Below are 27,913 nucleotides of genomic sequence, written 5' to 3'. Positions count from 1 at the left end.
CTTTCATTGGTATGCATCTTACAGATTTGTTACAAGATGTACAATAGCGCCTCAGCATTTACTGTCCAGAAAATAATGGTATTGATTCAGACCTTCTTAATGTGTTAATGAAAGTGAACACACTAAATCCATTACATGGTTTAAAATTTTTTTTCATTTTTTATTTTATTGCTTGTTCTATTGATCTAATTTTGTTTTACTTTTCTTAGAAGGAAATAAACTGAATCCGGAAGATACATTTTCTATTGTTGTATTACTTGTTACTATTTGGTGATAAGAGTAATAAGATTACTTTCAAATCACTGCATGATTTATTAGTCAAGTTGAGAAGAAAACTACAAAAAATAAATAAATAAATAAAAAAAAAAAAAAAAAAAGCGACTGCATACTTAAACAGAAAGGAAAAGAAACTCATAAATGCTTGCAGGGATTTTATCCAAGTTTGCTAAACAATTCTATTTGCATCCTGACCTCAAGTAGGATCATCGCTTCAGAAACTGGGACAATTGCTGGACAAGTTGTGCTTAACCGGTTAAGGTGTTGTTGAGAGAAGAAAAAAAAATCGCTGTGCCCCGTTTATAACGGATTTACAATCCATTTATGTAAGTGCAAGTCATAAACAACTATTGTTTCGAAAAACAAGATCTTGTTTCTTCTTTCATCGTTTTCTTTTTTGTACAACTTGAATGTACCACAGGTTCATAATTAATGCAAGTTCAAAAGAAACAGAACAGGAAAAACAAAATTTGTAGCAAGAAATCTACAAGAAAACCTGGTAAGAATTAAATCTTTATAGGTAATTAACTTAAGATCTAACGTTTTTATATATAAATAAATAAAAATCCACCTGTATATATGTATGCATATACGTATGTACACAAAGTTCAATTGAAGACGTACACAGTGGTAAGCAGACTAAAGAGGAATCGTGGCCATTCTCAAAACAAGTTGATAGCCATAACAGTATATACGCACGCACACACGCACATTCCTGACAATGTCTTGAAAGACAAAAAGCAACAAAAGCGCGACATGCTTCACAGAGACAAATCTAACTATGGGACATCTCTGAGATGGGTATATTTGCTGACAACACCATGCTTTTATAACAGGTACAAGGGGAAAACAAATGAACACATATCTAAGGAAATGACAGAAACACTAGAGAAAGACCTCCAATCTGTAGTGGAATGGGGACAAAAATGGATATTCACATTCAATGCTGCCAAGACTAAGCTTGTTTTCTTCACTAATTTCAAGAAACTTTCTCTACCACCAATAGCAATGGCCAAAAACACATTACCTGAAAGTACTTCTTTTAAACTTCTTGGCCTAACGTTCACAGGGAACAGGAGTTGGAACAGATACATTCTGAGCATTACTAAGGCCGTTGTGAAGAAAGTGGGCTCTCTCTACCGTGCTAGAAAACTACTTATGCCTGAAAGTATCCTGTACCTCTATAAGGACACCATTCGCCCATGCATGGAGTATTGTTGTCACATTTGGGCTGGTGCATCTGCTAATAGTGTCTCCCTCCTAGATAGAGTTTAAAAGAGTCGCCAACCTGATAGGTCCTAACCTATCACCTAAGCTTCAGCCTCTATCCCCTAGATTAAATGTTGCATCCCTACGCCTGTTCTACACGTATTTTAATAGTGAATGCTCTGACGAACTACAAGCACTTGTACCCCCTCGACGTAAATACCTCCAACAAACCCGAGAAGCAGCTGAATCCCACCCCTACACAGGAGAGATCCCTAGGTGTAAGAAAGTCTTCTACTCCAATAGTTTCTTCCCAGAACTGCTAGGCTTTGGAACTCCCATCTAGGATTCTGCTTTCCCAACTGTACTGACATGCAGAAGTACAAGTGCAATGTGAACAGACATCTTGCTGCTCATCTCCCATAATGTCCCTGCAACTTATGTTCCCGATAGTAGCCCCCTACATCAATGCGTTGTTTGGGGTGAAAATTGAATAAAATAAAAAAAATACCTTTAATTTATCCCCCCCCCCCCGAAAAATGAAAAATTTTTAAAAAGGTATAACTAAAGAAAAGCTCTCTTGTCTTAAACAAGGTTTGTTTGAATGAAAAAATGCTGCCTAAATATACACGAGATTATATATATATATTTTTTTTTACAGTGATCACCACTTATCAAGGCCCGGAAGCCACTCAGGGATAAGGGTTATGGCAAGTACATTACGTTAGTGTGGAGATTTGATGAAGTGTTTAATTAAGGGGGCGGTTCATTAGGAATTTGTTAACATTGGACTTGAAGACATCCAAGTTGTAGTCCGGACGGAAGCAGGCAGACGGAACAGAGTTCCACAGGCGTGCAGTTCTAAGAAAGAAGCTTTGTTCATGGAATCCACGTTTTGATTTAGGCACCTATATAGAGTGGGGGGAATTTTTCACAGTGGATTCAGCTAGACGGGTGTTTTTCGTGAAAGATTGGTGAGGGGGGACCAGAGATTGGAGTTCAGACGAGCACCTGCCATGGAAATAACGATAAAACAAGGATAGGCTCGCAATGTCTCTTCTGTGGGAGAGAGGTTGCAGGGTAGAGAAAAGGGCATCCCCCACTAAGCCACAAAGTCTATTTTGTACTCTGTCTATATATATATATATATATATATATATATATATATATATATATATATATATTGTGAAATATCATTTCCACAATTTTCATCATATATAATTATAAATATTAATAATTATTTGTATACCTACAGACACTAGTGTTTCATGTTTTCGCAATCATCAATGCAGGAAGTGATAATTACTGCTAGTTGAGGGATTTGAACTCAGTTACAAAGTTATCTAGACGTAAATCCAAAGAAACTCTGGTATTTATCAAAAAGTGCTTAATGACAGAGTTATTATAGTATATTTTTTAGGAATCGCACATCATTGAACAGAAATCTTCCAATGAACTGTTCATTAGTAGATCTTGGCATAATGATGTTGGATTTCAAAAGAAATTGAAACTAAAACATGTATGCCATTAATGTTCATATGAATAACAAAAGTATACTAATAATATATATAAGCACCTTTTCTGATGAGAAGCATTGCGTTTCGAAATACCTAGGTATAAAGAGCATATAATACATTCCTCAATTACTATGCCTCCTTATCACAAATACCAACATATAACTATCTCTTTTATAATTGCTATTTTATATATATGTGGAAATGATTTTTTTCAATTATATTTCACCTTTTATATATACAAATCCTTAATTTAAGAAGCTCAATGTGATTACAGAGCATATTACAAATAAATGACAAAAGTCTATATTCCAAATTTCATGTTGTCGACTATCTTACAATTTATTCCTTTACAATTTTTGACAGTGATCGTTTTGTAGCACAAAATCATTCATTTAATTATTATATCAATCAATCAATGAATCTATCTTGCCCTTCTTTTTTCGGGGTGGGGGTGCTGGTCCCACACCCAACATGAGAAGAAATAGCAACTATCAATTCACCAAAAGAAAATAAAATGCATTTGGGCATAAATGCAAAATCCGAAAATAAATAAGGTTATTTCAACTTCTCTTCCAATTTTCAGATTTTGTATATATGCCCAAATGCATTTTTTCTTTTAGTTGAGTGATAGTTGCTACTACTTCTGATGTTGAGTGTGGGGCCAACACCCTCACCCCCAAAAAAGAACTCCTGGCTACAAAAGAATCTACAAAGTTGTGGATGGTCTATGTCCCTTCACGGGCTCAAGGTTATGGATGGATGGATGGAAGGACTACTTCTGATAAGTTAAGGGCAAAAGAGATTCATTGATTGATATAATTAAATGAATGATTTTGCACTACGAAACAGTTGCTGTCAAGAATTGTAGGTGTCAACGGAATTAAAGGAGTAAATTGTTAGATGGTTAACATCATGAAATTTGGAATATAGACTTTTGTCATTTATTTATATCTCTACAATTATATAAATGTTCCTTATAGATTCCGAAATGGCTGAACAGATTTTCTTTAAAATTTACAGAACTTTAGTGTATAAGTCTGAGAGTGATCTTAGTTAAGTTTTGTTTTAGAATACCCCTGATAATTACCAATAATCGATAATCAAAACCATTATTTTAATTTATTTATCATTGATAAAGCCATTTTTTCCATGTTGTTGCTTAGCAACAGCGATAGAACAACGGGCCGTGAAAATCCTACTATGGGTAAATTGATGGCATGTTTTTTTTTTTGCATGACGTGGTCTGTAGGTTCAAACTCCGCACATAAATTTCTTAAGTTTTTTTTTTTTTTGTTAACTGGAAAGAATTTATATAAAATGATTTTATAAAAGAAACATTAGGTTCTCTAGAGTGCAATGTAGAATAACATATATTTTGGACTAAGTTACCGCATGGAGGCATGTGAAGCTTCCTCCTGGGCGATTTCACGGATTTCAATGACAATAAAAATATAGGAGTGCAAAATATTCATTCATCATCATTCAATCTCTGGCAACATCGGGTCTCCCTGCTAGTATATATATAAGAACGAAATAAGCAAATGCAAAATTACATACCTTATAAATTCGACTATTATTTTTCAAGTGTAGAAGAAAAAAAAAAAAAAATTGAAACAAAATGTGTTTTAAACTCAGGTGTTTCAAAGAAACAACGTTTTCTTACCGGAAGAACTCAATTATTAACTTTAAAAAGTTTATAATAATAGAAAATCTATTCATATGAAAATGTAACTGTTATATGAAGTCATCAAATCTAACGAGTTACGATTCAGATGTCAGAAATTATTCAAAATAAATGTAGTAAAATCCACATGTGGATGAAACAGTCATTTACTGCATTCATTTGAAACTATTTTTGACATCCGAATTAATATTAGCTTAAGTTTTGCTTGAATGTATTATTAATTTTGTGCACGAATAAATGTTTGAATCATCTATTAATCCGTAACAAAATAATTACTTTGTTTCATTCATATTGAATTATTATCAGACTTTTCATATAACAGTTATAATATCTTATGAATAGATTTTCGAATTTGTCACCAAAATTTTCTAGAAATTTCCTAATAAATTTTAATAATTGATGTTAGAATTTTTAAAATACTGGTTTTCATATTCTGATAAGAATATAGTTAAAAAAACAAACAAACTTGGTTTAAAGAACTTTTATTTTGAAAGTATACAGTTCTGTTGTACTCAGAAAAAAATATTCAAATTTGTAATTTTGCATTCGCCTAATTTTTGTCCTCAACTATAATAATAATGCTCCATCTCTAACAATAGTAAACATATCTTTATTGTATTAGCAATTATTTTATGTTGAAAGCATATATATAAAATTATTTTATAATATTTGAGATATATATATATACACACATAGATACTACATATAATATAAAAACATCTATATGCACACAATTACTCATATGTATGCATGTGCGCACACAGACACACACGTGTGTATCTATGCTTACATACGGATAGTTGTGGATGCGTATTAATTCCTGCAGCTATGTACCTAAAAAGTTATTAAACCCGACAGTGATATGAGACAAGGAAGATAAACAAGCAACCCCAGTGGAAGTTAGTGTCCCTAATGATGCTGGATCAAACAGAGCTGAGAGGTGAAAAGATAATGAAATACCAACGTAATTTATGTACGACATAAAAAGAAACTGCAATCTTAGGAAAATCTCTATTATTCCAGTAATTATACGAGCAATTGGAATCATGGAAAAGAATTTTAAAACTACCTGACAAATATACTAGGTGAACCAAGTGCAAGAGAGATACAAATAATCACATTTTAAAAGATCTTTTGGTTAGAATGCATGAGATAGTGGGTAAATGTCTTGCATCCTGTAGGATACTCCATATCCAGCTAGAACAAAATAAGAAAATAAAAAATATGCACACGAGTCAAGTCACTAGGTGAATGTTACTAGTACCAAGCAACCCAATAATATCTGTTGCATAGTCATTTATCAGCAACCAAACCAGTTTTCCTGACTCGTAAGGAAGGGGGAGATAGAAAATAACATGTGAAACTTGTAAGGTCAAAGTCCATTTTGAACATCAAATATCTACATACTTGAATGGCATACGATATGTTAGCATGGACAAAAGCCAGTCTTGTGGTGCAGAGTACATCCCTGGAAATCTTGTCTCTGACATTTGTTGTATTTAGTGTTATGTAAGCTGCATGCAACTTTACATAAGCATGTTCTTTACTGGCGTTCACCATCTTTGTGAAAGTTATCGCTATTATAATGAATAAACTGGATTTTTTCAGTGATGTCTAATAAATTTGCAGCATTACCTTTATGGAAAATTGTTAGGTTGTTTAATTCTCTCTCACTGCAAGAACTTAAAAATCAGGGTCGGAAAGTGGGATTGAGAAGTCGGTGCCCACAAGGAGGAGCCCCTTCATCATTCTCCAGTGAGGATGCCCCAGGCGACTAGCAATAAACTAACCCCTTCTTAAAGAGAGAAGGCAAAGCCTGGGAGGGTGGGCCTCCTTGAACTGCACAGAACTAAACTCCTGCTGCTAAATCAACAGGGATCGGATCATTACAAGAATGGTCTAATCTCTGTTGATTTTGGGGGCCCAGGAAAATCATTAGTTGATATTTTTTGTTCTTGCATGCAAATCTAGAGAAAGAATACCAACCGTATTTAGCCCCCTCCCATCCTCCCCAAAATAATAAATGATAAAAATAGAAAAAGTCATGAAGAGGAGGAGAATTTTGTTAAAAGTTTGTTACTTTTAACGATGGATGATAATATTTAACACACCGATTGCTTTTAAGCATTTTCCTGTTTTTTTTTTTTTTTTAAATTTAAAGATCATTATAAAAAAAAAAAAAAAATGGTTGGAACAGGTTTGGATTTTGAAACAAGTTTATTCTTGAAGGCTCGCGATCTGTCCCATCAGATTTTTAATTGAACATAATTGAGAAGAATTTGTTTTTTTTACTTTATTTTTAACATGAACCGTTATTCTTAATAAATGGGCATCCAATGTATGGATTGAATGAACACCTTCATGATGAAAAGAATATTTCAAACTTTTTCTTTAGTCTGACATGCTTATTTTCAATTTAGAATTGTCGGACACGCAAAAATCCTTTGTTAAACTTAAGTTTACAGATTGGCTGATCAACTGACAGAACTTATTACAAAGATGCTTACATGCATAGAAATAGCTTTTCAAGTTATGGTGACACTGATAATATTTTTTATTTTTGACTAAAAAATCTGAGACTTCATATAGAAGTATTATATTTTGGCATAAGCAAGCTACAAGATGAGGACTTACTGAAATATGCAGGGGCCACAAGAAGATTGCAGCACATTCATTTTTTAATTATGTAAGCAAAAATAAAACACAAAATAACAAAATCGGAGAACAAAGGATAAAGAAAACTGAAAAATAAACAATGGTACACGTTTAAAGAAAAAAAAAAAAAAAAAAGAAGAAACACCCACAAGAAGATATTAAAAAAAAAAAAAAAAAACTCAAGGGGACATAACTTTTCAAAGAAATTATTTTTGCACATTTTAATACTTGCTATACTCATGCCATAAAAAAATCTTTTTCTCAAATAAATCAATTTTTAGAGCGAGTACTTCATTAGAATTTCGATGTGTTTCAATAACAAATAATTTTTTTGTGTTTTGTTGCATTTAAAACTTTACATATTACAAGATAACATCATTGGTGTCACCATGTCGTTTGTGCTATATTAAAATACAGCAACATAAAATAGTCCTATAAGGATAAAAAATAAGGTTAACGAATAACTTAATAAAAATAGTGAGCGTTTGTTTGGTGTTGCCGTAGTTTGATATAAAAGCAAATAACATGTGAACAATATATGTTGTAGGCACTCTTTTACAGTTTGTCACTGTGCAGAGGGAGACAACTCTCATTTACTAAAAGATTCGTTCATTTTCTCATCCCATAATTTAAGACGCGATATTTTTTTTTATTAAATCAAAACATTAAAAAAGAAAACTGCGACGATTTTTTATGTAACAAAATTGATAGCATTAATAATAACAAATGTAGTTTTTTTCGCGACTATTAAGAGAATCGTTTTTGTTTTCATATTAATTTACGATACTAAAACCAACGAATACACGATATTTGCATTAGATGAAAACATTTAAAAATAAAGCCGCGGCAACTTTTTTTTTTTTAATTAAAAAGTAAATGTTATGGTAAAGAAAAACACCGAATATATTTTTTTGGTTTGTATTACTGTACACAGATTCGAAAAAAGTTCTCAAAAATACAAATATATAACAAATAAATGTTATCAAAGGCAAGATAAGTTACTTTTCTACCTAACTGGATATATTTTTCGTGTTTTTATTCAATGTAACATGCTGTAACAGCTCGAAAAGCATACAGTGTTTACCGATGTATTGGAAAATTCAAAATGGCGCCCGACACTCTCTTTAACACGGTAAGTTCAGGAAAAGATGTTATAAATAATAAACTAGACAAAATACTGTTAGAAATTCGCTCATTGTATGTTACCGTGATATAAGTTGACATATACTCGGTGTTTTTTTTTTTTTTGTCTAGTTTATTATTTATAATACCTTTTCCCAAACTTACCATGTCGGGCGCCATTTTGAATTTTCCAATACATCGGTAAACACTGCATGTTTTTCGAGCTGAATAAACATGTTACATTGAATAAAAACAAAAAAAATGTATCCAGTTTGGTAGAAAAGTAACTTATCTTACCTTTGATAACATTTATTTGTTATATATTTGTTTTTTGACAACTTTTTCGAATCTATGTGTACAGTAATACACACACCGACTATTTTTTTTTAAACCTAACCATGATATTTTAATAAAATTATCACGTGAAAAAGGTTTTTAACTGGTACTACTACATATCTGAAATATGTGCGAAAATATTTTCCAGAGCTATCTTTCTGAATTTTCGGCTCCAAAACTTCCGGTAGGAATTTTGTCACTTCTTTGAGTGACATTTTGGATTTAAAAAAAAAAAAAAAAAAAATCGCCTGCCTAATGGACACGGGACAGTATCCAGTGTCCATTAGGCAGGGAATTTTTTTTTTTTTTTTCTTTTTTGTCTCTGTGTGTGCTGACTGCTGCTGCCTGCTACAAATGTGTTGTTTCTAATTATGTTTGCGATAAATCCTACAAATGCAGGTTTCGGCACCTGAAATAAGTGTGTTCTTGCAAAAAAATTAATTAAGTTGCCCATATCTTTAGTTTAAAAAAACAAAACAAAAACAAACAACAACAACCCCCTCCAGCTCTTCTAGGTTCATATCGTTTACGTTCATATTTGAAAAAAAAGCAGATTATACAAATTTTATACATTTACCTCCCCTTTCACCCCTCAAAAAGTTTGAATTATTTCCCCTTTCATATTACTTAAATTAAAGATGAAACTATTTCATATGTATACTACGATGTAAAAGCACCACAATATCATGTAGTAAGATTTTTTTTTAATTAAAAGAAAACAAATAATTGTTTCTTGTAGGAATTCTAAAAGTTCGTAATCATTCACTAGAAAAAAAAAACAGAAACAAATTGGTCCATTTATGAAATAAGCATTTTTTATGACATGACTATATTAAAAAAAAAAAAACAAAAAAAAAAAAACACCAAATTGTTACTGTTGAGAAATGTGCCCCCCATTTTCAAAATTTATAAACATTTCAGTATTTAAGGCCAAAAGCACCCAAATGCACCCACAAGTTTCCGGCTCTTCAAATAGTACACCTACTTGTATAGAGCAGACCTAGAAGGGGACAACCAGCATGGGAAAAACAGAACACATACAATCTTACGCCTACCTCCTCAATCATTTTTTTTTTTATTTAATTGAATTTATTAAAAAAAAAAAAATTATTTTATAATGATCAAGAAAAGAATGGTTCAATTACAAATTAACAAAACGTTTGAAAAACTCTGTTTGTGATATGAGCCACACTGTCATAAAATTTCATCATTGTACTCGAAAGGTCATTTGAAGTCTTAAATAGATATTTACTTGAAATTTAGGAACTATGAATTTTTTAATTAAAATATTCATTTTTATCAAAATCAATCATTTTGTCTACTTTGAAAACACTTAAAACAAAAATGAATAAATCACTATAAATGTCAATGAAATTATGACAATTATTACTGACAAAAAATTTTTCAAACAAAAATATTTTTTAACAGAGTTGTTAATCTATAATTGAATCAAAGAATATTCAGATGTGAATTACAAAACAAAATTCTGAGAAAATCGAAAACATTTTCCCAGAAATATTAAGAAAGAAAAACATTCAAAACATAAAACGATTTGTGCAAGGAAAAAGTAGAATAAAAACAGTAAAAAAAATAATTGAAATTACAATATAATAGAGAAAAAGAAACAATTTTCTAGACATGCTAGAAATCATAGCAAATGCAGTAAATGAAGAGAAATACGAGTTGAAAAGAAAAAAAAAGATCTGTATGTTGCAGCTTCATGCAAGAAAAAAAAAATGGCAGAATATGCAGGTCAAATAAAACTAAATGACAAAACTAAATTAAATTTGATAAAAAATGAAATTAAATTAAAAATAAAAGATTCTCATTTTTTCATGTAAAATAAAAACTATTTCGTTTTCATTTTTCGTTTCATTATCATTAGTTCGAATCGATAAATATTATTTAAAATTCATGCAAATAATCAAAATGATTAAACAACATTTTATTTGCAGTGTTTGAAAATAAAATACACAATGTAAAAAAACAAAAAAACAATGATATTAATGTATGAAAGATAATTCATTCTTTTGTGTTCTATACCGCAATTTCATGTTTATACAAAAGTTGTATCAAATGGAAAAATGTTATAAAAACAATATAAGCTTTAATTCAAAGTTTATTAACGTATGAATAACAATTGGAAGTTAGGTTACAAGCCTATTTTTATTAGGTTACAATATATTTGAGATAAACTTAAAAAAAAAAGATAAAATAGTGTACATAAGTTTACAGATTGTCATAAATCCAATGACTAATTTCTGCACTTCATTTGTTTGCGGTTAATTAAAAATTGGTTTAAGTCTAAATAGTTTCAAGATTAAGGAAGATAAGTTAAAAATTATTTCTATAAAAGATTAAAAAAATCCCTTTTCTGCTATTTTCGATTCTTATCTTCTTTTCACGGCAGGATGATGTGACAATGGTTAAGAAATGGGATTAGAAGAGCCAGCATCTGAAAGGAAGAGCACTCTAGCCTGCAAAAAATGCATGAGAAACCTCATCGGTATTCTCTGGTAGAGGCGCCTTATGCAATTAACTATAAACAAATCCCTTCTCAAAAAGAGGAAGCAAAGCCTGAGAGGGTGGATCTTCTAGAACTATACAGAACCAAAGCCATCTCAACAATGGGCGAGACTCTGTTGGCTTTGGTGCTGAGGGAAAAATTTCCGACTCTTTGCCCTTTTCAATCTAAGTAAAAAAATCATTCATAATTTCTATTGTGGAGACGCCTACGAATTAACATAGGCGGGTGAGTGAGATATATAAAGGTATCAATCACCAATACCGGGGGAGTCCGGCAACGACCGTCAAATAGGTAAGTCGCTTATGCTGCCTCCAGTAAGACATGCAACACGCCACCTGCCGGAATATCTCCAACTGAAGTATATCTGAAGACATGTAAATATGTATATAACTTTTCTTCCTAATATATTATTGTATATCTTTACTTTCCGTGTTCTTGTTAATTATTGTGCAGACAACAATTTCAGTCAATAAAAATAATATGATTGGTTCTAATTTTTTATTTGCAAGTATTTTCTTGCATTTGGGTGTGGATCCAATATTATTTATTCAAACAAAACCCAAGAGTCAAAAAAAGTAACTAAACACTTCTTTAATCTAAAAAAATAAATAAAGCCTAGAAATTTCTAGTAATTACATTTAACAACCTGAATAAACTACAAATTAAAATAATTTTAAATGTATGTAGATATATAAATAAGTGTTTATTTTAGAAGAAAACTTCATATAAATAAAACACAAATAACCAAATAGTAAGAAAACAAAAAACAAACAATGTTATCTTTCATTGTCAAAATTCAAGCATTGAGAATTATATAAGCATGAAATTGCCGCAAGGAACAAGATAAGTAGACATTGTTCAACATTAATGTTATGTATTTCATGTATGAAATGCAGGCACTTAAAATAATATTTGTATATAAAATGTTAATTTCAAAATGTAAACATGGAAAACTTATTAAGATGCAATCATGCCAGAATATTGATGTCAGAAATTAGATATGATAAAAATTCGATTTTAATAAATATCAATATTAAATCTTAATGTTGGAATTTTAAAATCTAAGTTTCATTTAATAATTTTGAGATAATTTTATTGTTTTGATTATTCGAACTACTGTTAAAATCACATTGACATACGGGTTCTGTCAAGTGATTAAAGTTAAGCAACGTTGAACCTGGTCAACACTTAGATTGATGAACGTTTAGGAATACCAGGTACTGCAAATAAATAGTCCAAGATGTATAAATGGGTAACAATTTTGCTAGTAAGTACGTATAACAGACAATAGACTAGCATCCTGTCACAGAGATAGTTCAAGCTGTCTTAAGGAGTTAAGAAAGTATAATAGAGTATCTAAAAGCCTTTCAGTCTGAATATCATCTACTATTACTTAAAAAATAATTATTTACATCTGCTGGGCTTGTAAGATGTTTTTTCTTTGCATGGATAGATAGATCACGTGCTGATGATGCAGTTTCTCATTGGTTGATTCAGTCATGAGTTTACCAAATAGAAAAGGCACAACATGAGGGATAATTTTCTGTTCTCTTGGCCAAGCCTACATGTGATAACATTCATTGCCTATAAATCCAGACCTGATAAGTAACATATTTTTTAAGTAAAACTTGTCAGACAGTTACCTGCAGTCTGTAAATGTGGGGAGATGTCACTTTTCATTATTCTTCACATATAGGAGAAACCAGACTCATGAAAAAGAGTTTCAAAAACAAACTGAGACAAATATGCCCGATAAACCAAATGCAAGAGAGATACAAACAATTGTACTTAAAGAGACAATTAGAATCTTAAAATCTTTCAGTTGAATTGTATTAGATAGCAGGCAAATATCTGGCATCCAGCACGATGCCCCATCCCCAACTAGAAAAAAAAATGACATGTATTTTGTGGTATATTATTGTTTAATGTAAATAAACCCTAATATGTTTATACATTGGGATTTTAGTTGTCTTGTTAATCATTGTGTGTTAGAACAAATAGAAATGAAGAGTCGAACAATCATATTAAACAAATATTAGAAAAAACAACAAAAAAACAGATGATGCTCAAATAATAATTTCCTATTATTTTGTGACTAACATGAATGACCATGCATTTAAAAAAATAAAGAATCTAGCTAGAAAAAGAGAGAGACCTAAAGAGATGGCATATATGATGAAGAAACTGAGAAGAAACGGAGACAATGAGAAAGCAAGTTGACATCCATGCCCATATAGGTTTTAATATATGTATGTAGATATATATACGTATATATATAACTTATACCTTCACTCGCAGTAACTGGTTTATTCGAGTATCCATGTCCACAGGTTTCTTCTAAGGCCACAAAAAGATAACAGGATAACAATGAAAATCGAAAATCAAATAAGTTTGAGGGAAAGAATTAAAGAGAAACAAAATGGCTGAATCCCGTTTGCTGAAATAGAAATCATTTTTTTTTTTTTTTTTTTTTACAACACTTCCATTTTGCTTAGCATTTTGATAAGGTTTGAAAAGAAAAATGAAAGTGTTTTAGTCAATAAGGGAAAGTAATATGCTATGATTTACTCATTAGAAGTTATTACGAGTCATTATCAGTTATCGACCACTGTCAACAACAGGTGATATTCTCTTGAAGCTGACAAGCCTCCTTACATTTCTGCTTCTTTTATCAATCATTACAAATCACTTCTGAATGTTCAAGATTTTTTATAAAAGAAAAATATTTTTACATTCGAGAAATTATTAATTTAAGAATACGGGTTTGCATTACAATCTACAGAGGTATGAAAAAGTTGTCAAAAAACAAATAAATAGATATTACCAAAGGCAAGATAGGTTACTTTTCTACCTAATTGGCTAAGTTTTTAGTGTTTATATTTAATGTAAAATATTTGGTTAAAAAAAAAAAAGTGTTAAGAGCTACGTGCGAACAACAAAAATAACTGATGTTTCTTCACATCTTTGAAGTTTTGACAAAGACAATAAAAAGTAAAAAGCAAAATTGTGGTAGAAACCCACCCAATAAAACTTCAAAGACGTTGTGGTCGTTTTTTCTTGTTCGCACATAGCTCTTAACACATGTTTTTCGAACAGAATAAAAATTTTACATTAAATGAAAGCACTAAAAACTTATCAAGTTAGGTAGAAAAGTAACTTATATTGCCTTTGATAACATTTATGTGTTATATATTTGTTTTTGACAACTTTTTCGCACCTCTGTGGATTGTAATACAAACTCAAAAATACTTAGAAGTTGGAGGGGAGGGATTCTTACATTTTTTTAAATTATAGTTTATCAATTGCTTACATTGCTTGTTTTTAACCAAACCCACGTTCAAAACAATTTAAGGTGATTTCTGAGAGAAGAGATTTTTTTGAAATACATCAATCTAGAGCCGTGATAAATTTCAACCTACTGATGAGATTTCTTTTAATTTTCACAAAATTGTAATCCAATACTAAGTTAGATTTCTGTTACGGTTGATGAAACGCGTTATGGATTTAATACCAATTCAAAAAATGATCAACGCTTTAAGAAGCCGCTCGATATTGGGTGTGCCGTGAGACACATTTTTGTTTGCCTTTCAAAATCATGACTCGGCACTGATCCAAGGGCGATCACTCTCCCTTCTATAATAATTAATATTCTTAGGTGTACCTAACAATTTCTCGGAAACGTTTTAACCGAACTTGTTGCTATATTTATTTCCCAATACTGATTTGAATATTTGAAAATTTATTAAGCATGTTTTGAACCTATTAATCATAGACCTATTATATGAAATCTCTAATCAGATTAATCTATTAATTATTAAGTTTATATTATCTGTAGTATTGATAACTCCTAAGAAAATATTAAAATATTTATATGATCGTTTCTTCTGTTGGAAGATCAAGAAATATTTTGTTTTATCAATTCAGATAATTCCTATGAACATCTGAAAATGCTACGATAATAGCATAATGAAAAAATGGCAACTTACATGGATGGATATGTACTGATGGCTGAGTCACCATTATGAAACTTGCTTCTAAATTTGAAGTTGCTAGGAAGTGACCCAAAGGATAACTTACCAGCTAGGCAGATGCTCTGCATGATGAGGTTTGGAAAATCGGCCTTTATCCATTTTTATCCCCATGTCAGTATAGAGGTACAAAATGTGTTAAAATAACCACTTTTTAAAACCATCGCCTAAAGAACGGATATACTTGGTATTTTTTAAGCACAGTGATTGTAATTTCCAGTTTTAAAAACTTTATGTGACTGAATAACATTGACATTATCTGATCAATAACATATGGAATTTTAACAACTGATGATTCTAACAGTCTTGCTAACTATAATCAAAAACAGCCATTATGAAAATATTTTTTAACAGGGTTAGAAATGCTGAAGAGTTTAAATGAAAATGATATCTATCGGTTATTCAAAGTGGACAGTTCCTTAAAGGACACTGGAAGAATTTATGCAATACATGTTTCCATTTTGTTTGTTTGTTTGTTAGGAGCAGTAAGGCACCTCCTTTTTTCCACTAACCAGTGGGGGACTTGGGCAAGGTCGAGTACTCACTTAGTCCCTTCCCCTTTTCCCTCCGTGAAGTCACGGCAGGCAGATGATGGATGAACTGTTGAGCAGCCTGGTAATTTCTATCAGAATTGGTTTATTCTTTGTGTTAGGCAAATAATACTAATTGCGATTCAATAGCTAAAACTACCCAGTCTGTATGATCACTGCTACTATAGCAAGTTATTGCAACCTAATATAGGTACTTTACTGCAAGGAACATCATGGTGGAATGGTTAAAAAGAGACTAGTGAGCCATAATCATCGATGTCTGCGAAAACAGACCGAATACATGGAAATAGTTGTTTCATCAAATTCAATTCGCATCAGGGATGTTAACAGAGACAGCAGCAATTTTTAATTTCCCAACTAGCTAGAACATTTTTCCTCCCTCTCAAACATGAATTAACAAAGCAAATAGCAAATGAGTACTGATAGTCCATATAATTAACGGAAGAGTTATTTATAATAATATATGTTCTTACATCTGTAATTAAGCATTTTAATCAGTTCTCAGACGAAAAAAGATAGCATTATACTATATACGTAATTGTTTGAAAAGTTGTTTTTATCTGATCAAATGTAGAATGTAAACTGACACAAGTAGATATTATCAATGCAATCGAATTAACCCATTGAAGTGTTTAACATTTCATCTTTATTATTGAAGATCAGAATAAGTTAAAATGCGAAATAATTGAACATTTAAAAAACATCGAACAAAGATAAAAAGGGTAAGGGTGACAGAAAAGGGAAAAGACAAAAATAGAATGAAGAATGGATCATCAGATAATTTTTATTTGTTTTTAAAACTGTTGAAAAAAAAAAAAAAAAGCTTGATCTTTCTTCATTCTATTTTTTTCTTTTGTGTCCAGAATGTTATGAGGAAACCAAAATTGGCACAGCAAAATCAACTGAGACTCATAAAAAGAAAAAAGAAATTGGTTAACAGTAGAACATAAGTAAAAAAGATGCAAGTCAAAACTTACTTTCAGTTCGTCCAATTCTTCTTTCATCTTTGCCGTTTGTTGTCCGTTTGTGGATAATTGATGATGAGGAGTCAAAAACGAACTTAGCATTTTTTCACTGGAATCCAACCAATCACATAAGCTCTTCCACGATTCATAAAACTGAAACAAAAATCAAATTATTCAATACAGAAAATAAAATAAAAAAAAACAACATGTACCGGATTATTATTGTTGTTGTTAATAATAATAATAATAATAATAATAATAATAATAAAAAAATAATAATAATAATAATAATAATAATAATCATCATCATCTATATATTAATACCATAGTACCTTTAACATACGTGTGTTTCATGGTTTCCAGATTATATATTATTCGATCAAGAGATCCTATTTATTTATTTATTAGAAAGGAGGATAGAAGGTGATAACATACTACAAACACTGAATTACTATAATAGATACGTTGAATTAATGTTCATAGTATGTTATCACTTATCTTCCTTTTTAATAAATAGGACCTTCTGATCACCAAAGACGCAATGTAAAAAAAAACATTAAATAAACAAAAAAAATGATGTCACTTTTGGGCCGTACATAAAACTAAAATATGCCTTCTTGATACGAAAGTATAATGATATCGTGGAGTTTCTATTGCCTTCTTGATACGATAGTATAATGATATCGTGGAGTTTCTATTTCTGCCGGGCGTCCATACAATGGAAATGTCACAGACTCCTATAAGGATATTGGAAATAAACCATAATAATTAGATATATTCTGACACTACATAAACCAGATTACTTAGATAAATAATTTTACAGTTTTAACAAAAGGGCTACAATAATATTGCAGGATCTCCATTCACACTGAACGTTCACAGAATGCTCAGCAGCAATATATTACATATGAAAGATGCCGCTGTGGAATTTCCACAGGTCCCACTAGTAATAATACTAATAATAACTGCAATCTTAAGGAAACCCCTTGAATGCAAAAAATTAGCTCACATTTAATCACTAACCAGCTACATAGAAACTGCAACAAAAGTAAAACAAAAAGATGAAACCAAGGAAATTAAAACTGAAAGAAATCTCAAACTGTGCTCCTCCCTTCCAAACTAGTCATGAAGGATCTAGGAGGATGGAAGGATCAAGGAGAGAGAGAGAGCACCAAGCATTCCACTGGATAAATGTGGAAAAATGCTGGGATCTTGGAGAGGTTTATTGCCATCCAAATTCCAATAAAGACCAATAATTGTTGCCAGCAAGAATCCAATGGTAAGTGGCTGTTTCAATAATGCAAAGTCATTTGTAAAGATTATTGAAAGAGGTGGAAAATACTGGAAATCTGAGGAGACCTTTTGTTATCCAGAATCCAGGGAACACTAGCAATTTTGATCAGTGATTAATCACTGATGGTGATATATGTGAGAACTTCTAGTGAATAACAATTATCTTGAAATCAAAAAAGAGATTGCTACAATAAAACTCACTGCAATGATGAAAACAGCCCACATCGTTGAGTGTGTCGACCAACGTACATATAACGAACGAACTGTAGCTAAGTTGAAATAGAATAAAAAGTAGAACACCACAAGCCTAATAAGTCTAAGAGCACCAGGAACAATATAAAAAAAAATTGCATAAAAGAGGAGAAATTGGAGTCCAAGTGAAAATTAAGACTATACTATGCACAACAATGTTTAAACACAGCTTAAATCTTGAGGGAAATCCTTGAATGCGAAAACCCTCCTACATGATTAACGAATGCTAACCAGTCACACGCAAGTTGGAATAGAAATAGAATAAATATTTAAAAACTTCATATGAACTCAAAGTAACTTAAATTGTCAGAAATCTCATTCATAAGCCGACACCCCTTAACAAAAAAACAAACAAACAAACAAAACAAACAAACAAAAAAATAAAAATAAATTTACACATATGGGAACATCATTTATGAACAAATGAAATTTCTAAATTCATTTACTTATATCCGATTTCAGATAAACAATTATACTTTTTAAAACAAATATTAACCTAGTATAAATATTAATCCACTTTGAAGAAGCACGGGGACAATGGAATTTACAATGTGAGGTTAGAAAGAACGATCACGTGCGAATTTCTATTTTTTTAAATAAATATTATTATAGTAAGAAAAGAAAACAAATATATTGTATTGTTTTTAAGAAAAATCCTGGTGAAGGCTTTTTTATAAGGCAAAAATTTGAAACTTTAAATAAATAAATATCTGTTTATTTAAAAAATATAAATTTGCACGTGATCGTTCTTTCTAAGCTCACATTTTAAATATTAACCTATTTATTAGTTAAAATTTATATCACAATATCAAGTAAAATTATTTTCCTAATCACACTTGCTAATAATGATGCTTCACTTACATGCTACAAGAGATATCATACATTTTCAAATATATTTTCAATGATACAAGCAGCTTTTTATGATCAGCAGATTAATCTTAAACGAAATAACAATTACAGACATTTTCTTTCATTTCATTGCAATATATAAATAAATATTTTAATTCACAAATTACAGTTTTGATTTTCCTTTTTATGTTGAGGCTTTACACAAATATTGTGAAATCTGTATTTTAGGCAGACATCCATAAACAATAAAGAAATTGGTTTACTTTCATAACTTGAATCTTGACATAGAAAATACAAACTTTTTTTTTTTTTTTACACAGTGATCACCACTTATCAATGCCCGGAAGCCACTCAGGGATAAGGGTTATTGCAAGTACATTACGTTAGTGTGGAGATTTGATGAAGTGTTTAATTAAGGGGGCGGTTCATTAGGAATTTGTTAACATTGGACTTGAAGACATCCAAGTTGTAGTCCGGAGGGAAGCAGGCAGACGGAACAGAGTTCCACAGGTGTGCAGTTCTAAGAAAGAAGCTTTGTTCATGGAATCCGCATTTTGATTTAGGCACAGATATAGAGTGGGGGAAATTTTTCACAGTGGATTCAGCTAGACGGGTGTTTTTCGTGAAAGATTGGCGAGGGGGGACCAGAGATTGGAGTTCAGACGAGCACCTGCCATGAAAGAAACGATAAAACAAGGATAGGCTCGCAACGTCTCTTCTGTGGGAGAGAGGTTGCAGGGTAGAGAAAAGGGCATCCCCCACTAAGCCACGAAGTCTATTTTGTACTCTGTCAAGGCATGATAGGCTGTTTTTAGCAGCTCCTGCCCAGATATGGCAACAGTATTCCATCCTTGGCCGTACTTGGCTTTTATATAGATAGAATACACTTCGAATATAAATTGTAATAATAGAGTTTTTGATTATTAGTTAAAAAAAAATGTTGGTACTTATGCAGAATAAAGACTTATCTTTGGCATATTCCAGAAAGTTATGTAAACTGCCGGAAGAAGCCGAAATGAAAACTTTGTGAATGTTTTCTTTCGGTAAAAACACTGGCCATTGTTAAAACGCAAACAATTAAAAATCAAGGGACAAAAAACAAAGATGCAAAAGAAATTATATGATAATTCCATTGAAAAAAAATATGAGGAAAATACAATGAAAAATTAATGGAAAACTTAAACTTTAAAAATTAAAGGATAAAAATTCAAATCAAGAAAAAAAACTCATCGTATGGTAAGTTTCATGAATAATTTTTTTTGTTACAAAGACAATATAGTGTAATAAATGAGTTACTTATTCTTAACATTGTGACGCTTTTTAACTATTCTGTACTTTCGCCTAATAATTTAATAAAAAAAAGATACCATAAAAATTGAATTTCACTTGAAAATCCCATATAAAAATGGCATGGTTCATAACTGCATAAACATCTTTATTTATATAGTCCTTCTGAACCATGTGTAGGTTCGAGATGTTTTTTGAATTTTCTATCATATATTTTTATCACTCTTGCCAATTGTTTTCTGCTGCGATTTCATTGGTTAGGCATTTTAATACCTTCTGTTAGTTTATGTCCTTTGCCGATGAAACATCGCTTTTAGCACGGTCTGTATTCTTCCTGTTCAAAAATGTTCCATTTTGTATATTAGCAAAAATAAAAATGCCTATCTACTGCGCAGGTGTTTTCAAGTTAATAACACTGTAGCGACTGCTATATATGTCCGGAACAAATCTTCGGCAGAGACTTTCTCATAGCAATCACCATTTTCAACACACGCGTATGAAGTATGCGCAAGCTTACGACGTTGTAATTTGCCCATCTGTACACATGTGATAAAGGAACTACATTAAAAAAAAAAAAAACATTGTCAAAAGTTCTTACTCTTTTGTCTTCAGAGCTTGCTTGGTTGAGCAAGCGACCTCTTTCATCTGTCCGTCGTAATAATTTCTTCCAGCGGAGACGAATTCCAACGAGTAAATTCTTGATGTAAATGGTGTCCTGCGTTCGCCCAAAATATTTCAGATAAGTTCCCGTGCGATCTAATTTGTGCATCATATCGGCATAACTATGCACGTTCGTTTTGAACATCTGAAAAGAAAAAGAAAAAAAAATATGAGTTTTGTTTTTATCTGAAATATGAAGATTTTCATTCACCCAAATTTGATTTTTTTTTCAACCTGCTAGACTATTTGTTTCGTCATATGTTGAGAACATCACCAACATGACCTCCCACAACACCAAAACCTGCCTGATCGCCGCCATCCACTAAGTATTTGTCGAGCTCCTGCCAGTGCTTGTAGAAAAGACATGCTCCCAGTTCTGGACCTGTATCAAGGTTGTGATTGAAGCAGAAGGCAGCTCTACATTGAATAGATGTCAGCTCTACTACATAAATCAAGTTACCGGAATTTATTTTTTCAATAAAAGTTTTAAAATAATGCTGCAGTGTTGTTTTCTTTAAGGCGACAATTTTATCGTTCCACCCTGTATGTACATAGACATGACAGCAACGAATAGACACTAAGATTAATATATGCTTAATTATATTTACAGACGAGAATAGTGCTGAAATAACTTTAATTTTTATGAGATACTCTAACATTGAAGCATGTCATGAACCTAAGGAGCAACAGACCTATCAGAATTTCTGCGAAGGCGAATCATTTGTCAACATGAAGGTGGTCTTAGTCAATTCAAAATAGTAGGAAATAGTTTAATACCTTTTCTTCTGTTAATAGTTATCGCACAATTCATAAGGGAGGACAAAGAGTGCACAAAACCTCATCACCAGAGAAAGAACATTGCGTCTTGTAAAAAGAAATGTTGAAGAGGATCCTCAGTGCAAAGTTCTGACATTGCAATACAAGCCGTCGTCAGTTTCAGAACAGTCATCAGGTATATTCACAAGCTGGGCTTCTATGGTAGAGCAGCAAGAAGGAAACCTCATTTTCATCTGCCAATATTACTTCTCCTATTTCTTACTCTTACCCAAATGTGTTCATCTGAGATTAAAGGAGTTCAAAATTATTGAAGCGAATTCAACTGATTTTACTCACATTATGTTCCTCAATTTGTTTCTGAACTTTCTCCACTATTTTGCTCGGATATTTAAATGTCCTCATCGTCGTTTCAGCACCGTTCAGCCAATCCGTGAATTCTTTCAATGTGTTATGAAAGTCCTCAACATTTCGCAAATGCTCCTTCATCTTATCCTGAAAACAGAAAAAAAAAAATTAAAATAAAGTAAAAAAAAATAATTTAAAACTTTTTATTACATTTCCACCCCAAACAAGGCACATTGCCACTTTGGTGTAGGGGGCTACTATCAGGGGTAACATCTACTGGGGTACTATGTGGGGATTTGGGCAGCGAGATGTCTGTTCACGTTACACTTGAACTTCTGCACGTCAGTACAGTTGGGGAAGCAGGGACCTGGAATGGAATTCCAAAGTCTAGCGGTTCTGGGGAAGAAACTACTGGAGTAGAAATATCTTTTACATCTAGGGATCTCTACTGTGTGGGGGTGAGATTTAGCTGCCTGTCGGGTTTGTCGAGAGTGTTTACGTCGTGGGGGCACAAGTGCTTGCAGTTCGTCAGAGTATTCTCTATTAAAATACTTGTAGAACAGGCAGAGGGATTCAACATTTCGTTGATGGGACAGAGGCTGAAGCTTAGATGCCAGTTCAAGGCCTATCAGATTGGCGACTCTCTTTTGAACCTTGTCTAGGAGCGAGAGACTAGTAGCAGACGCACCAGCCCAAATATGACAGCAATACTCCATACATGGGCGAATGGTGGCCTTACAGAGGAACAGGATACTTTTGGGTGTTAGTAATTTTCTAACACGGTAGAGAGTCTACCTTCTTTGCAGCGGCCCTGGCAATGCTTTCAATGTAATTGTTCCAACTCATGTTTCCTGTGAACGTTAGGCCAAGCAGTTTGAAAGATGTACTCTCAGATAAAGAGTCGTTGGCCATTGCTATTGAAACGGAGTTAAAATTTGGCTGAGTTTGTCTTTTTTGTTTTCTTTTTTAGGAGGAGGGGGTTAATTCAGAAACTATACCTATTTATTTATATCCTTTTGCGTATAATGATTTCATGTCATATCAGATTTAAATGGGAGAAAATCTCAAAATATAAACACCAAATTATCAATTTATTTTTACCATTAGTTTGGAATTCTTCAGTTTTATTCTTAAAATTATTTTCTTTTTAACAACTTGTTCCCAAAATCGATTTCTATATAATAAAAAAATATCAAATTCTATATTTTTACTTTTTGAAATCTTTACACTAATTTTTTGTATCATACTTAAGTTTCTATCATTAATAAAAACGAAATATTCATCTTCTGATGAGATTTTGGATGTTTTTTGTTTTTACTTAGGAGCCACCAAAGTCCGAAGGCCATTCGAGAATAAGGGTTAATGAATGTAAGGTGGTGGTGTAGTAATCACTACTGGTGTAAATGGGATAGAATTTAATTATGGGGACAGCTTAACAGGAACTCATGTATGTTTGGAAGGCTAGTATGTTGAATTCAATTGGGAAGCAGGCCAATGGTACAGTGTTCCAAAGGCAGGCAGCTCTAGCAAAGAAGCTTTGTTCATGGAATCTGCATTTAGTTTTAGGCACAGATAGAGAGTGGGGGAAATCATATATAGTTGTTGTAGATAAGTGAGTATTCTTCATGAAAGTTTGGCAAGGAGGGACCATAGATTGGAGTTCAGTCGAGCACTTGCCATGAAAATAGCGGTAGAGCAAAGAGAGGCTCGCGACATCCCTTCTGTGGGAAAGAGGTTGCAGAGAAGAGAAAAGGACATCACCTTTCAATTTTCATGAAAGTGATTTCATCTTTCATTTGTATTCTCATCAATTTCATATTTTATATACAAAGATAAATACTTAAAGAATGTTTTGTTCTGTTGGATTTGTCAGTTTGTTTTTTTTTTATTTTTTATGGAAAGAGATTTAATACAGAAGCTCTACCTATTTATTTATGTACTTTTCAAAATTAAACTGAAAAAAAAATCCCTCAAAATATGAATAAAGACATCAAATTCTAAATATTACATCAAATAGACCTAAAAAAAATATGTCCATTTAAATTTATTTTTTGCCATTAATTCTGAATTAATTCAATTCATTACTAAAATGGTTATTCTAAAAATAGATTACTCTAAATTAGAAAAATATCAAATTGGATATATTTAGTTTGTGAAATATTTCTTTCCAGTAAGTTTTTGTTTTACTCAAGTTTCTGCCACCAACAAAAACGAAATATTCATCACCCAATAAGATTTTGGATGTAATTTCGTTTTTCATTTGTACTTTCATCTATTTCGTTTTTTATATACAAAGATAGACGTCTAAAGAATGTTATCTTACAGTCTATGGCGTAGGGAAAAAATTGATCAAACATTAAGTCCACTAATAATTTAAGAAATAACACTTAAAATTATGACTAAGGCCTCTCTTACACGTTTTTAATATGAAGAAATTTCTGTGAAACTTTACTATGTGATCACTTTCCTGTAGACTATAACACACTTTTCTCATAAGTCATCAAATTGTGTCGAACTTTTTTCATAATATTCTTTATCATTCAACTGGCAATCCATCCCAATAACCCTTATCCTTGAGCAAGTTTTGGCCACAGTAAAAAAAAAAAAAGTTATAAATTATGTAACCAAAAGTTTGTGCAAAGATACATGTTATTCTTCTGCAAGAAAAGAAAAATAAGGTTAAAAATTAAACTTACTCTACGTCGAAGAGATCTATTTTTCGTCTCGTACCATCTGTCTTTCAACTTCTTCAACTTTTCACTAAGTTGTCGCACATCTTCCGGCCGACATCGGTCAATCATATCTTGTCCGTTCAGCAGTAATGACTTCACGCCATCCTCCTTGAATTCAACCTCATCACAGCGTTTCTGAAATTTTAACAAATAAAGCAAATAAAATTCAAAGTAAATTTATCGTGTGAAGAAAAAAATATCTTTAAAAACACACTTGAAAACCATTACAAAATTGCATTTGCAAAATTCATCAAATAAATTTCAATCTCAACTTATTTTTTTCATGATTTCAAATTCTTTGTAAGTTATGTATGCTGAATTGCTCAGCTTGACAAGCTCCCCACTGTCATGACAATGTTTTTCTTTCTGATCTTCTCTGAGCACCCTTGGGACAAACTTTGCGTAAATCTTCCACATTTTCAGTTTCTCATAGATAATTGTGTGTACAGTTCCCATATTGACATCGAACTGTGCACTTATTAGACACACGACGGTCCTTATCCATGAAATTCTTTATTTGATCAACTCTGATGATCTGACTTCCTTACTCCTCCCACACTTATCCTTCACAGACGACCTGCCTCCTTGAATCTCTTATGCCACTCAAAAACTGATGATTCATGCAAGATGGTCTAAAAGCAGTCTGAAGAATTCTATATGTTTCTGTGGCATTCTTTTTTTCAAGTTTAAAACAGAATTTTATTGCATATCGTTCTTCTTAAGTTCATATTACATTTTTAAAATTCACCACCTGTGACAATCAGGCTTTAGTAGGGTGTATTCTAATTCCTGCTGTAGCTGTTCATTTGAACCTGAAATCATAAAAATTTGTCAGTCATCTCATAAAATATATAGCAATAACATACTGAATTTTTTACGGCAAGTTTAAATGCCTGTACAAAAATGTCTGGAAACTTATTTAAGAGACCTTGTATCTATCATCAGAATAAACTGAAACTTACGTTGAAACTTTCCAGCTGAATCCTGGCTGCTTCTGGAAGGGCACCAAATGGAGATTTCGATTTCAGTTCCATACGGAGATCATTTATCCAATGCAGCATGTCATCAACATCACCTGTAAATTTTTTCACCTGGAAAAAGAAATTTTAATTTGAAAAAATAAAGATGGTGACTAAGTGAGCATCATATGACTGTAAAATCCAGCCACAGAAAAAAATTAGGAGAAATAAAACGTTCACTGAAAAGTTTATAGTGCTGAATTTTTTTTAGATGAGGCTGATTGTTTGTATTACATTTTGATCGGACTACTGTTCTCATCTTGTGTTATTGTGCAACCATCTACAGAGCCAGTAACCTTTCTCCTTTCTTTTCCAATATGTGTACTAACATGCCTGACAAAGGTCGGAGGCTACACCGACCTAAACGTTGCACAAATAACACTCAAGGTGAGAATAGTAAAAACAATATGAAAAGTTTAATTTTAAAATGACAATGATTAAATTTGCTTCTAGATTGTTTTCATTTTAAAATTCAATTACAATTTATTAAAATTAATTTGTAATTGTATTTAGGGGAGTAGTAGAAGACTATCATAATGCAATAAATAGACAGTTGTCAGTGTTGAGAAGATAAGAACAATAAACAGAAATATAACAAGAATGATTTTGTCATTTAATGTATTCTGTTTTGGTTTGGCTTCAACTTCTGCTGGACTCTTGGATTCTTGTCAGAGTATAAAATAAATAAGCTACCGATTAACAAAAATAAATAAAATAAAAATAATATAGACAAAAAAAATAAAAAAATTGAGCAACACATTTAGAACATGATTTTACGGTCACCCCCACCCCAATATAAATAAATTAGATAAATAAAATAATCTTGATTTTATTTACCGCAGAAATGTTTATTCAGTGTGGCATAGCTCCAAAACACAATTTTTAGTCCACATAAGTTTTAAGGAATTTGAAACACCTAATATTCGATAAAGAGGATTTTCCTCGAAATCCATTGTGTAACACATCGTCACACACATATTACCGTTTAGTAGTTTCCATTTATCAAGATTTACTATTGATAAAAATAAAAATTAATAAAAAAGAATCACTTGTTTTTGTCCTCCCTTTTTATCACTAACAACTTTCCATTTTGTACATTGTAATAGCTTTCTAATACTCCCCTAAATACTTATCACCCACAATGCTTCAAGCAAACTACATCTCACTATAATATAAAGATATGTTTTCCCCATGATTAAAAGTGTTGTTCAAAATCTAAGTTTAATAAACCAATACAATGCAGATTTTTTTTTTTTTTTGAAAAAACATTTATTTGTTCATAAATCGAACTTTTCAATGTAATCACGTCTTCATTTGGATCGACATTTTTTTTTTTTCATCTTTTTTTTATCTCCCGTGGCATAATGCCACTAAGAAAAACAAGACCCGTTTGGTGTTATCAACGGTGATTATGTCGAAAAGTTTGATTTATAAACAAATAAAGGTTTGTTTATTTTTTAAAAAATTACTAAACTTACATTTTGAATTTATTAATTTATAATTGTTTTTAAATGCATTTGTTAAAAAGAAAAGTTCAACTTTCTAATTTTGTACATTAAATCTAAAAAAACAGCAATGATATATTGCATGGTTGATTCTGGGGAAAAGAAAAATATTTACTTCTCGCAAAGTTTCTTGCAACTTGTTTTCGTGGTCTCTGGCGCTGACGTGAACTTCTCGAAGTAACTTATTCATAGCGACACTTTTATTTTGAAGTGATGAGTTAGAGTCATCTTGAGCCGTAGATGTGATGTTGGCCACCGTTGTATTCAATTTTGACACATTTGAGCTTTGATTTCTCAGGTCATCTTGAATCAACTGAAAATAGAAAG

General features: G+C 31.7%; 1 protein-coding gene across 12 annotated transcripts in view; it reads right to left on the bottom strand.

Moving 5' to 3' along the window:
• LOC145286342 (microtubule-actin cross-linking factor 1, isoforms 6/7-like) overlaps nt 1-27,913 on the bottom strand; it is a 770,369-nt gene that overhangs the window by 113,201 nt on the left and 629,255 nt on the right. For 8 of the 12 annotated variants that reach the window (XM_080135266.1, XM_080135265.1, XM_080135270.1 and 5 more), the window contains exons 31-37: nt 27,702-27,899; nt 26,025-26,153; nt 25,027-25,197; nt 22,322-22,477; nt 21,147-21,353; nt 16,880-17,020; nt 13,610-13,660 (exon numbers count right to left, since the gene is read on the bottom strand). In XM_080135266.1, coding sequence (XP_079991392.1) covers nt 13,610-13,660; nt 16,880-17,020; nt 21,147-21,353; nt 22,322-22,477; nt 25,027-25,197; nt 26,025-26,153; nt 27,702-27,899 — 1,053 coding nt within the window. The remainder of the gene's footprint in view (nt 1-13,609; nt 13,661-16,879; nt 17,021-21,146; nt 21,354-22,321; nt 22,478-25,026; nt 25,198-26,024; nt 26,154-27,701; nt 27,900-27,913) is intronic. The other 4 variants (XM_080135268.1, XM_080135269.1, XM_080135274.1 and 1 more) reach the window with 1 other exon arrangement.

The sequence above is a fragment of the Euprymna scolopes genome, chromosome 10 (genome assembly GCF_053919585.1).
Source record: "Euprymna scolopes isolate OS-2025 chromosome 10, ASM5391958v1, whole genome shotgun sequence".
Taxonomy (NCBI): Eukaryota; Metazoa; Mollusca; class Cephalopoda; order Sepiida; family Sepiolidae; genus Euprymna; species Euprymna scolopes.
The sequence above is the reverse complement of the archived record's forward strand: the minus strand, read 5'-3'. Positions and strand labels throughout refer to the sequence as shown.